Raw genomic sequence first — 14,010 nt, 5'->3', positions numbered from 1 at the left:
CAGGCAAATAGAGATGGCATTCAATTATTCTGCTATAGTGGCGTTCTATCAGAAGTGGCTCAAATACAAGGGACATTCAAATAGAGGTTTTATGATAGTTATGCTTATATATTACTGATAGTAATGCTTATATATGATAGATAGTTATGCTTATATATTCACAAATAGTTATGATCAACTACAGTAATACTTCAACTTACGAGTGCTCCAACGTACGAGAAACTTGAGATACAAGCCAGCTTTTAAGCAAGTTTTAGCACTAACATACGAGCCATGTTTAAGATACGAGCACGTGAGTCAGTTGCCAAGTATGCCAGAGGTGTTTTATGAGAACAGCATCACTCCGTATTTTTTAATTGCTCAGGTTATAATACGTTTGTACCGTGTTTTTGTGTGCGATTTTCAGTGCAGAAGTATGTGAATTAAAAGTACTGTGCGTAGACCGAAAGTTTGCCAGTAAAATGAAAGATAATGCAGAAAAAAGCAAGTGATAACAATTGATATTAAACGGAAAATTATTGAAAAATATGTGAAATGTGTATGCATGATTGAGCTAGCTCAGCAATGTGACCGAAATATATCCACAATGATCAAACGGGAGGATTATATTCAGGGCATTTAGTTCGCAAAAGGACTAACCATAGTTTCTAAACGGCGCAGCGATCTTCACGACCGCTGATGGAGGGACTGCTCAAGCATTGGATAAATGATAAATGGTAACAACGTAACTGAAACGATGCTATGTGAAAAGGCCGGTGCTATCTATCAAAACTAAAAATAGACATTCGGGCAAGTTGGCTAGTGGTCGTGCATTAACCCTTTGTGACGACACCTGTGTTTGCCCTAATCGCAACATGTTGAAAGGGCGACAAAAACAAACGTCCTTAGATAAGTTTATCTTAAAACGGCCGACTAGTCGTGAAAGCGAAACAAAGGAAAAATTAGCTAACTAGCGAGCAACTTAAAACTATGAATGCCGAAGAAATTTTAATTACGTTAAGTTAAAAATGAAAGTTTGCTTTTAGGTTTGCTTCTAAGTTTGTCTTTTAAGACTTTGATTAAATCCAAATTTATCAAAGTCAACTGTTGTAATGAAGGATAACTTATATCGCCCTCTCTGGCAAATTCTAGCGTTAGCTGCTATTGTAGGTATTTAATTTTACATTTTAATTAATCACATTTCCTTGCATTATTTTTTATTTGTTGTTTTTTGAAAGCATGTGCTAAGTTAGGACAATAACCAACACGTTCTTTCTGTTACAATATCTTGTTTTGAGTGTTTTATTTGAATTTTTTAGAGTATGGAAACCAATCAATATATATTTAATTGTTCTATATATAAAAAATTGCACCAACATGCGAGTAAATTGACATACGAGCTCAGTCTCGGAACGCATTAAGCTCGTAAGTCGAAGTATGACTGTATATATATATATATATATGCGAGTGTCTGTCATCTGTCATTCGTAATGTCGAGTTATAGCGATAAAATCTTGCAACAAAAATCTGCTTCACTATGGAATTGAACTCAGAACCTCCAGTTCTGCAGACAGACGAGCTAACCCCTACACTACGCATCCAAATAGCATTGGTGTGAAATAATTGTGAACATGCCTATGCACCTGCAAATATTTAATGCTGATCGGATAAGATAGCACGCTTCACGCTTCATCTGCAATGCTTAAAGATCATGATTGCGTAAGAGATCATGATGCAATCTTTTTCCTAATGCGGGCTTCAGAGGGATGAACACAGCTCGCATTAAAGTATACTTGGCCAATTGAAAATAAATTTCCTATGCAAAAACATTTTTATTATCTGTGCAACGCCAGACATTCACCTAGTATATAATATATAGTTATGCTGATTACTGTTCATTCATCAGGAAGGCAGCTGATAAATTAATATAAAAGTAAGTTATCAATTACTGATGCTAAAAACATTTAAAGCATTTAAAAACTTTTTTGCTAATAAGCTAATAATACTTAAACTTGTTATTCTTATAATCACTGTCATGGAGGCAGCCTTGGCACAACCACCTAGAGCGCCTGACTTGGTAACAACAGGTTTGGTTCGATTTCTGAAAAGGCCACTCGTTGTGACAGGAAACGCATCTGTTCTCAGATCAACTGTTGCTACTCCGACTAAGACCTGTCAAAGAGTGTTGCGGGTTTCCCTCATACTCACTTTTGTAGCAAAGAAATGCAGTCCTCCGTTATTATATAAAGGTATTCCCATTAGGTCCCCATTACTCTCTGTAGACAATATGCCAACATGTAGGATAACTTTTAAAGAATGGTATCCACTAGCTGAAAGTTATGCTTGTATATAAAGGAAGGTGCCTAAGGTTGCTAGTGGTAGTTTGGAAGTTACTGAGCATTAAAGTGGAAACAATACGTTTTAAATTGTTTACTGGTGACTTTCTATATGGTCTATTCAGAACGGTATATTTGGAATGTGAGATTGTGTAGCGTGAGATCACCGAATGTACTTTGTTTTCCATACTGTGTAATTATGTCGTGTTGCTATGCAGTATGTTCAACACAGGAACACAGTTTCAACGAAAATGTGAAAGTGGCGACACTTTATAAATTATTGTGTAGTTTCAGTAAAGATCTCGTGTTAGATAGGAGTTTCCATTCACAATCGTTGAAATATTTTGTCTTCAGTTTTTATGTAAGCGACGTTTTAGCGGCTCTGAAGGATTATTTTTTTAAATTTCTAAACAGCAATCCATAGACCTATTAAATATACTTTAATAGTATTGTTAGTAGGTCTAATTAGACCTATTAACAAATAGTTAAAAGGTGTATGCAGTAATTAGGCACTAAATGTAACAATATATAAACTAGATGATAGTACTTCCACCGAGGTCATTGTCACTCAATTTGATGTCTAGCTAGGAAAGCGCAAGTTCAAGAAGGATTTATATAAGATCGTTAAAGGACTCACTGTAGTAATTGCAAATAGAGGCCAAGTAGCAATAGATCAGTTGGACAATTCTCTCTGGCTGCCAGACTGTCAGGCTTTGAGGTGATTATATAACTCCAAGACCTTGCCATAGTTGGTAGAAATCGGTCTGGTTACCACATTTCAACTTTTACAGTTCCTACAGACAGAAAGAAGGGAAGCTTGCTTATTATTATGGAAAATATCACATAATGTTTATACAACTTGTATGTTGGGTGTCAGCTTTTTATTTGTTTCCTTTTTGCTGAAGATCACAACTTTGGTCTGCGGTGTCCATGGTTTGGCAGCCATGTTGAACTAATGAACTTCTACTAGGAAAGAACGTTGAGTTTATTTGCTTCTTACATATAGGTATTCAGCTTGTAATTTTTTGATCAAATAATAGTCACTTGAAATGTGATGAGATTATTGAACCTAATAATACAATATTGATTTTTGCAATAATACTGTTGCAGGTTTGCAATTCTCTTTTTTATTTCCTTTTTTTGTTGCAGCAAAAAACTCAAATGACGTTTTTTTTCCTTTTTTATTTTGTGTCCCGAGGACAACTGACAATATCTCAAGAACCTGTACAATTCAGTTGTATGTATTTTGAGATTGTAAATAGACTATCCTAATCCACAAGTGCTTGTAAAATATTTCTGGAAGTTTACTACTAAACAAGTTAAGTAGGCAACAAATAATTACACACGGATGAGTAGATTTAGTAGCATTGATACATTGAGAAACCCGTATCCGTGAAAAGTTTTCTATCAGATTGTAGGGCAACTCCAAAGATTTCATTTTTATGTTCAGTCACCTACATTGGTGTGCGAATTGAACTGAACCCCTTAGTTGGACAACTGAAATTCTCATTTACAATACTGTTACTCATAGTGAATTTAGTCAAAAGCCATAAATTATATATTAAATCCTCATTTTGTTGTGATTTCAAATTTGTAAACAAAACAACTGTAGGATTATGCTTTTAAATAATTATTTAGGTTAAATTTTGAACACTTAGTCTTTAATGGTTGAAGATAACAATCTGTACAGATATAATCACACCACATACATTTTTATTTGCTCATTTTAAGTCATTTTAAGTCATACTGTAGGTGACTTGAAGACTTGAAATTCAAAAACTTAATTTTACAGTCTTTTTACATATTTAAAATCAGGACAAAATACGGATTAATTTAATAATATAATTTATGACTGTTGACTAATGAGCAATGAGAAATTCAGTTTTTCAACCAAGGTTCCAGTTATTTCTCCCACCACATTGTCTGTTTGCTGCATGCTTTTTTGTGACAACTTTTTCGTACTGGATCCCCGGTGCAAAACTATTGTTGCTATACCTCGAGCATTTATTGTAGAACAACATACATGTAGTTGTTATACAGCAAATGTTTAATTCTACATCATATGTTAGCATCTCACAGCTGGTTAGCAACTGGCTAAGTATGTTTTCAATCGCTGTTCACGACGCCACACGCTAGCTAGCCTTGCGAGGTTATCAAGCTGCACGTGTGAGTACTGGTAATCTGATTAGTATTGGCTTAAGACATATTCATGGCCCCGTTACTCAGCTCAAGCGTTCATCTGTTCATGAAGGTGAGTTGTTGCCAGTGTCTCTTTGCTGATAGAAAATTTCTTTTCTTGATCTTTGAAATTCAGAGCCATGCCTTTTCTTATTTCTATGCCTTGAAAAGAGATGATACTGCGGCTTTATGCAAATTGTAGAGAGTATTGATTATATAGTATTATGAAATCTCACGCTGTCGTGTCAGCACCGACACATGTTCAGCGTGACAACTCTCACACAGACGCTGTTGAGCAGCTGACTATATCACTACTCGCTTGTACACTCTTTTTTTCGCGGAGGAGCCTCCGGACCTGTAGATCAGTTCGAACCTGGTAATCCTATATACACATCATATTGCTACAGGTTAGCATAGACTCTGCAATATGTACAAGCTTAGGCGATCAACAGCGTGTAGTTGTGTGTGTATCTAAGTCAGTTTCTTACAGTACAGCAAGTCGCCGACTTACGGCCGCATTTGGTTCTGGCCGGTCGTAAGACGAATTGGACGATAGTCGATTCTGTATATTCTGGTCTAACTTAAATGAATTTAACTTACTAAACACACACTCAAAGGAAGTTTTAGTATGTGTTTTAGTAAACTTCAAACTTTTAACTAAGAGTTTATCTGTTTGCGAATCCGTTTTTATCAAAATGGATAACGCTGAACTCGCCATGGGGTGCAACATATATCTCTCAATAACGTATGTAATCAGTACACAAATCGCTTAATGTTAGTTTTGAGAGTAATTATAGTTGATATCGTGTAGCAGAAAAAATAACGAAAAAGCTTATCAAAAATTACGATGAATGGTTTTTACTACGCCTCGCACTGAGCTGCTTGACTTTCCCACAGATGTGGTCATAAAGTCGGGTGGACATATGTCGCATAGGTCGTAAGTCAACGACTTACTGTATTGGAGAAACATTCTTTCTAGTGAACAACACTCTTTCTGACTTATTTAATCCTCAGTAACATTTTGTATTGGCTCATTTTGCGTTACCACATAGCAGAGATGGAAACCCCTTGGCTCATCTAAGTCATCATAAGACTCTGAGCTGCGTTTATGTAACCTCGACTTACCGTGATCTCTACTACAATTTTTTTGGCGTACAACATAAAATTTAAGCAAGTATTTTCTTCGATGCCATTTTAAACATATTTCATTAAAAATTTTATGGATCATTACAGTTTTGTAAATAAAAAATACTTGTAAAAATTAAAAATGAAACAAAAAACAATCAAACTACATATAAATGAAGTTAAATGTAGGTATATCTAGTGTGAGTCATAATGAGTTTTCCATTACCCATGCTACTAGCCACCCTATGTACTGGCAAGCCAACGCTTACCTTCACATGACTCTAAAAATACACACCTCGTATTACTGATTACCACATTATTGATATATAGTTTTTACACACAGCTGAAGTTTTGCCTTTATTTTTAACATAGTTTTATTTAGTGCATTTGTGTTAGCGCTATAAATAATTATTTGAAATATTCATAGATGTCTTTTAGGCTCTAGAATGAATTGAACAAAATACAATATAGTCTTATAAGATTATGTGATCCAACATACAGTGGTCACCAAATATGACACAAATATCAGTACAAATTAACTTCACATGTTGAAATTCTGATTGTTTTTTGAAGAATGCATATGTTAGAGCCAGTTACTACTCCAGTTACGGGCATGCTTTGGTTCTGTTGTAATAAGTTTTGCAGATTGTTTATAATACTTGACATTTATATACCCCCTCACTCTTGACACTTTTCTTGGCCTGAGGCTCAAGAATTCCTTGTCTAGACTAAGTTTGTGGCTTGGCTCACTTAACTATTTTGGAAACTTAAGCTATTAATTTAAGTTTTACATTGAATACAGTTTTAAGTAGGATTAGAATGTCTCATGAGTTTCAGTGTTATAAAGTGATTGAACGATGAGAAGAGAATGTATTATAGTTCTTATCATTATCATTATTTTCATGAAAAGCTGAGATTACAATGTTAAATCTGTGATTGTTAGATCCAAATTAAGACATGTATATGGCGGACTGTGTTTGCCTGGCAACTTTCGTGACAGTTTTTATCATGTTTAAAACTGCCAGATTTGCGTGGAACAAAATAAGCTCGTCAAGATGTGGCCTGAGGATACTTGTAGAAGATGTGATCTGGGAATAGTTGAAGGAAATAAGATGGGACGGGATGTGAGATGGACATTTTTTGTAAATGTGAGATGAGGCTATTTTTACTAAATGTTTAATACAGATATTTGTAGATATAGGGTGGAGATGTTTGTAGGAGATCTTTGAGGCAGTTCGGAGAAGGTTTATCACCTTTGACCTGGCTGTAGCAGTAAATGCCAATGAACAACGAACAAATGAATATGTTTTGTGTGGTTAAGATATTATCAAACTAAGAGAAAGGGATGGGAAGCCTGTTGTCTAGAATAACCACAGGCTAGTGTTTACATGTGTGTACAGGCTAGTGTTTACATGGGTGCGTCTTGTAGGAAGAACACCCATCATGTGCCCCTTGCCAAGATAAAGTTGATGCTGGAGAGGTTTGAACATAAAATAACCGTAGCGCAGCTTATAGAGAGGGTCAGCAGGTATGTTATTATATTGAATTGCTGTAGATACCCTGCACATGTTGAGGGTGGGTCTCTTGGGAGCCCGTCTCATTGAAGAAGACAGGCTTCCAAGAGACTTAAGTTCACTTTTAGTGAACTTAAGATGCGAGGAGTGCTTTCATCGGAGCATTCGTCGCATCTTTTACCTTGCCTTTGTTTTAATAAAGGAGAAGTCATTGTGTTCATGTGATAGATGGGTAGAGCTAGGCCTCAGTGTTTTTCCTCAAGAAATGATTTGTAATCCAAGTGGACATTTTTTAAAAGTTAATTTTTGGATATCAAGAGGCCATTTTTAGCCTTGCTTATTCCTACAAATCGATCTCATTATGTAATCTTAGAGACTGTGTGGCCAACCTTGAACCTCAGGGCATTACCACTCAATGCTACCTTGCACTGTATGGGATGGACAACTTCTTTGTGGTTCTAATGCGGATTGTTAATCAAATACTTTGGAAGCAATGAAAGATGAACTTGCACAAAATTTTACTAGGTTCTATCAGAAGGTATTTGTTTTTTTCTTCTATCATTTGTGACTGTTTTTAATGTTTGAGATGATCTGACTGCCAAGATGTTTCCAGATTAAAAACAACAAAACTTGATCGCAGTTAAAACGCTCAGAAAAATATGTGTGAAATGGCATCACTCGTTGCTATGTATAATTGATATCAGCTATTGCATTCATGTTGTAGCGTTATGTGTCTCTATTCTGTCCGGTTTCTTTACAACTATAGACATCATAGACATCATAGACATCATAGACATCATAGACATCATAGACATCATAAACATCATAAACATCATAGACATCATAGACATCATAAACATCATAGACATCATAAGTGAATTTTTGCTTGATTTGAGTGTTTTAATCACGATCAAATTTTTTCGATTGCAAACTTGAAACATTTCGGCAGTCAAATCATCTCAAACATTAAAAACAATCGCGAATGATAAAAAATTCCAATATTTTCTCATAAAATCTACTAAAATTTGGGAAGAGATCGTTTTTAAGGGAAACTTTAATGCCGTTCTAAACACACATTAATGACTAGTTCCTCGTATGTCAAGGCTTTCGGTGAAAGTCCAGGCGGAGACCGCAGTTTCAATCTAGTTTATTGGACTCGCTAATTAGACAAAACTCCAGTACAAACAGGCCATGCCCCTTGAGTAGTAGAAAACATAGCCTTATTTCCACTGTTAATACGTCATGTGATTCAATTTTACAGACTCTCCCGAGACTTGCCTGACAGCACTACTATAGTTCCACACTATGAAATATACTGGGCAGCGAAATAGCTCTTGTAGTCAGTTCACCCAGAGTATACCAAGCGTGTCTGTTATGTTGTTGTACAAATTGCACGTTGGTGTATCTGATACATGAGGTGCTCAAGCAATAACACTTCTATTATCATCGAGTGTAGCACGTCTGCTGAAGAGCCTCTCTAGTGGGGATGATCAAGCCTCTGGGAGCTCTAATGATTTTTTTGCTAACCAGTTAGTACGGGCGTATAATGCGGTCTATTTATAGACGTCTTGTCATGAATATTTTCTAGTAAAGATCCACATCTTCAGACTATGGCTGAGCCGGTAAAGTCAGGCTCCGCTCCTTCCAAGCTCTCCCGCAAAAAGCCAACCTCAAAGACAATCAAGAGGAATAAGCAGGAGGACACTGTAGAAAAGTTCAAGGATAAGAAGGTAGGTTTGCTTTTAGTTCCAAGTATTTTCACACTAGGTGATTAGTGAGTGATGAAAATAAGGGTCCAACTATAAAAGTTGGTTGAAGCTCATAATTTCCCTTATGCACATTTGTTAAATTTAACATTTTTAAAACAGTCACTGAGCTTGATAGTGCACAACTAGTAATCGCATTGATGATATCTAGCTGTGTAAATCCATTTTGTTAGGTTGAGCTGCTAACATAGATGATATCTAGCTGTGTAAATCCATCTTGTTAGGTTGAGCTGCTAACATAGATGATATCTAGCTGTGTAACTTCATCTTGTTAGGTTGAGCTGCTAACATAAATGATATCTAGCTGTGTAACTTCATCTTGTTAACTTGAGTTGTTAACATGGATGATATGTAGCTGTGTAACTCCATCTTGTTAGGTTGAGTTGTTAACATGGATGATATCTAGCTGTGTAACTCCATTTTGTTAGGTTGAGCTGCTAACATAGATGATATCTAGCTGTGTAACTTCATCTTGTTAGGTTGAGCTGCTAACATAGATGATATCTAGCTGTGTAACTCCATCTTGTTAGGTTGAGCTGTTAACATGGATGATATCTAGCTGTGTAACTCCATCTTGTTAACTTGAGTTGTTAACATGGATGATATCTAGCTGTGTAACTCCATTTTGTTAGGTTGAGTTGTTAACATGGATGATATGTAGCTGTGTAACTCCATCTTGTTAGGTTGAGTTGTTAACATGGATGATATCTAGCTGTGTAACTTCATTTTGTTAGGTTGAGTTGTTAACATGGATGATATCTAGCTGTGTAACTCCATCTTGTTAGGTTGAGTTGTTAACATGGATGATATCTAGCTGTGTAACTCCATTTTGTTAGGTTGAGCTGCTAACATAGATGATATCTAGCTGTGTAACTCCATCTTGTTAGGTTGAGCTGTTAACATGGATGATATCTAGCTGTGTAACTCCATCTTGTTAGGTTGAGCTGTTAACATGGATGATATCTAGCTGTGTAACTCCATCTTGTTAACTTGAGTTGTTAACATGGATGATATCTAGCTGTGTAACTCCATTTTGTTAGGTTGAGCTGCTAACATAGATGATATCTAGCTGTGTAACTCCATCTTGTTAGGTTGAGCTGTTAACATGGATGATATCTAGCTGTGTAACTCCATCTTGTTAGGTTGAGTTGTTAACATGGATGATATCTAGCTGTGTAACTCCATTTTGTTAGGTTGAGCTGCTAACATAGATGATATCTAGCTGTGTAACTCCATCTTGTTAGGTTGAGCTGTTAACATGGATGATATCTAGCTGTGTAACTCCATTTTGTTAGGTTGAGTTGTTAACATGGATGATATCTAGCTGTGTAACTCCATTTTGTTAGGTTGAGCTGCTAACATAGATGATATCTAGCTGTGTAACTCCATCTTGTTAGGTTGAGCTGTTAACATGGATGATATCTAGCTGTGTAACTCCATCTTGTTAGGTTGAGTTGTTAACATGGATGATATCTAGCTGTGTAACTTCATTTTGTTAGGTTGAGTTGTTAACATGGATGATATCTAGCTGTGTAACTCCATCTTGTTAGGTTGAGTTGTTAACATGGATGATATCTAGCTGTGTAACTCCATCTTGTTAGGTTGAGCTGTTAACATGGATGATATCTAGCTGTGTAACTTCATCTTGTTAACTTGAGTTGTTAACATGGATGATATCTAGCTGTGTAACTCCATTTTGTTAGGTTGAGTTGTTAACATGGATGATATCTAGCTGTGTAACTCCATTTTGTTAGGTTGAGCTGCTAACATAGATGATATCTAGCTGTGTAACTCCATCTTGTTAGGTTGAGTTGTTAACTTGGATGATATCTAGCTGTGTAACTCCATTTTGTTAGGTTGAGCTGCTAACATAGATGATATCTAGCTGTGTAACTCCATCTTGTTAGGTTGAGCTGTTAACATGGATGATATCTAGCTGTGTAACTTCATCTTGTTAACTTGAGTTGTTAACATGGATGATATCTAGCTGTGTAACTCCATTTTGTTAGGTTGAGTTGTTAACATGGATGATATCTAGCTGTGTAACTCCATTTTGTTAGGTTGAGCTGCTAACATAGATGATATCTAGCTGTGTAACTTCATCTTGTTAAGTTGAGTTGTTAACATAGATGATATCTAGCTGTGTAACTCCATCTTGTTAGGTTGAGTTGTTAACATGGATGATATCTAGCTGTGTAACTCCATTTTGTTAGGTTGAGTTGTTAACATGGATGATATCTAGCTGTGTAACTCCATTTTGTTAGGTTGAGTTGTTAACATGGATGATATGTAGCTGTGTAACTCCATCTTGTTAGGTTGAGTTGTTAACATGGATGATATCTAGCTGTGTAACTCCATTTTGTTAGGTTGAGCTGCTAACATAGATGATATCTAGCTGTGTAACTCCATCTTGTTAGGTTGAGCTGCTAACATAGATGATATCTAGCTGTGTAACTCCATCTTGTTAGGTTGAGCTGTTAACATGGATGATATCTAGCTGTGTAACTCCATCTTGTTAACTTGAGTTGTTAACATGGATGATATCTAGCTGTGTAACTCCATCTTGTTAAGTTGAGTTGTTAACATAGATGATATCTAGCTGTGTAACTTCATCTTGTTAGGTTGAGTTGTTAACATGGATGATATCTAGCTGTGTAACTCCATTTTGTTAGGTTGAGCTGCTAACATAGATGATATCTAGCTGTGTAACTTCATCTTGTTAGGTTGAGCTGCTAACATAGATGATATCTAGCTGTGTAACTCCATCTTGTTAGGTTGAGCTGTTAACATGGATGATATCTAGCTGTGTAACTCCATCTTGTTAACTTGAGTTGTTAACATGGATGATATCTAGCTGTGTAACTCCATCTTGTTAGGTTGAGCTGCTAACATAGATGATATCTAGCTGTGTAACTCCATCTTGTTAGGTTGAGCTGTTAACATGGATGATATCTAGCTGTGTAACTCCATCTTGTTAACTTGAGTTGTTAACATGGATGATATCTAGCTGTGTAACTCCATCTTGTTAGGTTGAGCTGTTAACATGGATGATATCTAGCTGTGTAACTCCATCTTGTTAACTTGAGTTGTTAACATGGATGATATCTAGCTGTGTAACTCCATCTTGTTAGGTTGAGTTGTTAACATGGATGATATCTAGCTGTGTAACTCCATTTTGTTAGGTTGAGCTGCTAACATAGATGATATCTAGCTGTGTAACTTCATCTTGTTAGGTTGAGCTGCTAACATAGATGATATCTAGCTGTGTAACTCCATCTTGTTAGGTTGAGCTGTTAACATGGATGATATCTAGCTGTGTAACTCCATCTTGTTAACTTGAGTTGTTAACATGGATGATATCTAGCTGTGTAACTCCATCTTGTTAGGTTGAGCTGTTAACATGGATGATATCTAGCTGTGTAACTCCATCTTGTTAACTTGAGTTGTTAACATGGATGATATCTAGCTGTGTAACTCCATTTTGTTAACTTGAGTTGTTAACATAGATGATATCTAGCTGTGTAACTTCATCTTGTTAAGTTGAGTTGTTAACATAGATGATATCTAGCTGTGTAACTCCATCTTGTTAGGTTGAGTTGTTAACATGGATGATATCTAGCTGTGTAACTCCATCTTGTTAGGTTGAGTTGTTAACATGGATGATATGTAGCTGTGTAACTCCATCTTGTTAAGTTGAGTTGTTAACATGGATGATATCTAGCTGTGTAACTCCATCTTGTTAGGTTGAGTTGTTAACATGGATGATATCTAGCTGTGTAACTCCATCTTGTTAGGTTGAGCTGCTAACATAGATGATATCTAGCTGTGTAACTCCATCTTGTTAGGTTGAGCTGCTAACATAGATGATATCTAGCTGTGTAACTTCATCTTGTTAGGTTGAGCTGCTAACATAGATGATATCTAGCTGTGTAACTCCATCTTGTTAGGTTGAGCTGTTAACATGGATGATATCTAGCTGTGTAACTCCATCTTGTTAGGTTGAGCTGCTAACATAGATGATATCTAGCTGTGTAACTCCATCTTGTTAGGTTGAGCTGCTAACATAGATGATATCTAGCTGTGTAACTTCATCTTGTTAGGTTGAGCTGCTAACATAGATGATATCTAGCTGTGTAACTTCATCTTGTTAGGTTGAGCTGCTAACATAGATGATATGTAGCTGTGTAACTCCATCTTGTTAGGTTGAGTTGTTAACATGGATGATATCTAGCTGTGTAACTCCATCTTGTTAGGTTGAGCTGCTAACATAGATGATATCTAGCTGTGTAACTCCATCTTGTTAGGTTGAGCTGCTAACATAGATGATATCTAGCTGTGTAACTTCATCTTGTTAGGTTGAGCTGCTAACATAGATGATATCTAGCTGTGTAACTCCATCTTGTTAGGTTGAGCTGTTAACATGGATGATATCTAGCTGTGTAACTCCATCTTGTTAACTTGAGTTGTTAACATGGATGATATCTAGCTGTGTAACTCCATTTTGTTAGGTTGAGTTGTTAACATGGATGATATCTAGCTGTGTAACTCCATTTTGTTAGGTTGAGCTGCTAACATAGATGATATCTAGCTGTGTAACTCCATCTTGTTAGGTTGAGCTGCTAACATAGATGATATCTAGCTGTGTAACTCCATTTTGTTAGGTTGAGCTGCTAACATAGATGATATCTAGCTGTGTAACTCCATTTTGTTAGGTTGAGCTGCTAACATAGATGATATCTAGCTGTGTAATTTCATCTTGTTAGGTTGAGCTGCTAACATAGATGATATCTAGCTGTGTAAATCCATTTTGTTAGGTTGAGCTGCTAACATAGATGATATCTAGCTGTGTAAATCCATTTTGTTAGGTTGAGCTGCTAACATAGATGATATCTAGCTGTGTAACTCCATCTTGTTAACTTGAGTTGTTAACATGGATGATATCTAGCTGTGTAACTTCATCTTGTTAAGTTGAGTTGTTAACATGGATGATATGTAGCTGTGTAATTTCATCTTGTTAAGTTGAGTTGTTAACATGGATGATATCTAGCTCTGTAACTCCATCTTGTTAAGTTGAGTTGTTAACATGGATGATATCTAGCTGTGTAACTTCAT

General features: G+C 36.2%; 1 protein-coding gene across 1 annotated transcript in view; it reads left to right on the top strand.

The window, feature by feature from the left end:
- LOC137402769 (NEDD4-binding protein 2-like) overlaps positions 1–14,010 on the top strand; it is a 77,908-nt gene that overhangs the window by 29,659 nt on the left and 34,239 nt on the right. Inside the window, exons 15-16 of the mRNA XM_068089277.1 lie at positions 7,048–7,146; positions 8,721–8,862. Of these exons, the coding sequence (XP_067945378.1) occupies positions 7,048–7,146; positions 8,721–8,862 (241 nt within the window). The remainder of the gene's footprint in view (positions 1–7,047; positions 7,147–8,720; positions 8,863–14,010) is intronic.

The sequence above is a fragment of the Watersipora subatra genome, chromosome 8, assembly GCF_963576615.1.
Source record: "Watersipora subatra chromosome 8, tzWatSuba1.1, whole genome shotgun sequence".
Lineage (NCBI taxonomy): Eukaryota > Metazoa > Bryozoa > Gymnolaemata > Cheilostomatida > Watersiporidae > Watersipora > Watersipora subatra.
The sequence above is the reverse complement of the archived record's forward strand: the minus strand, read 5'-3'. Positions and strand labels throughout refer to the sequence as shown.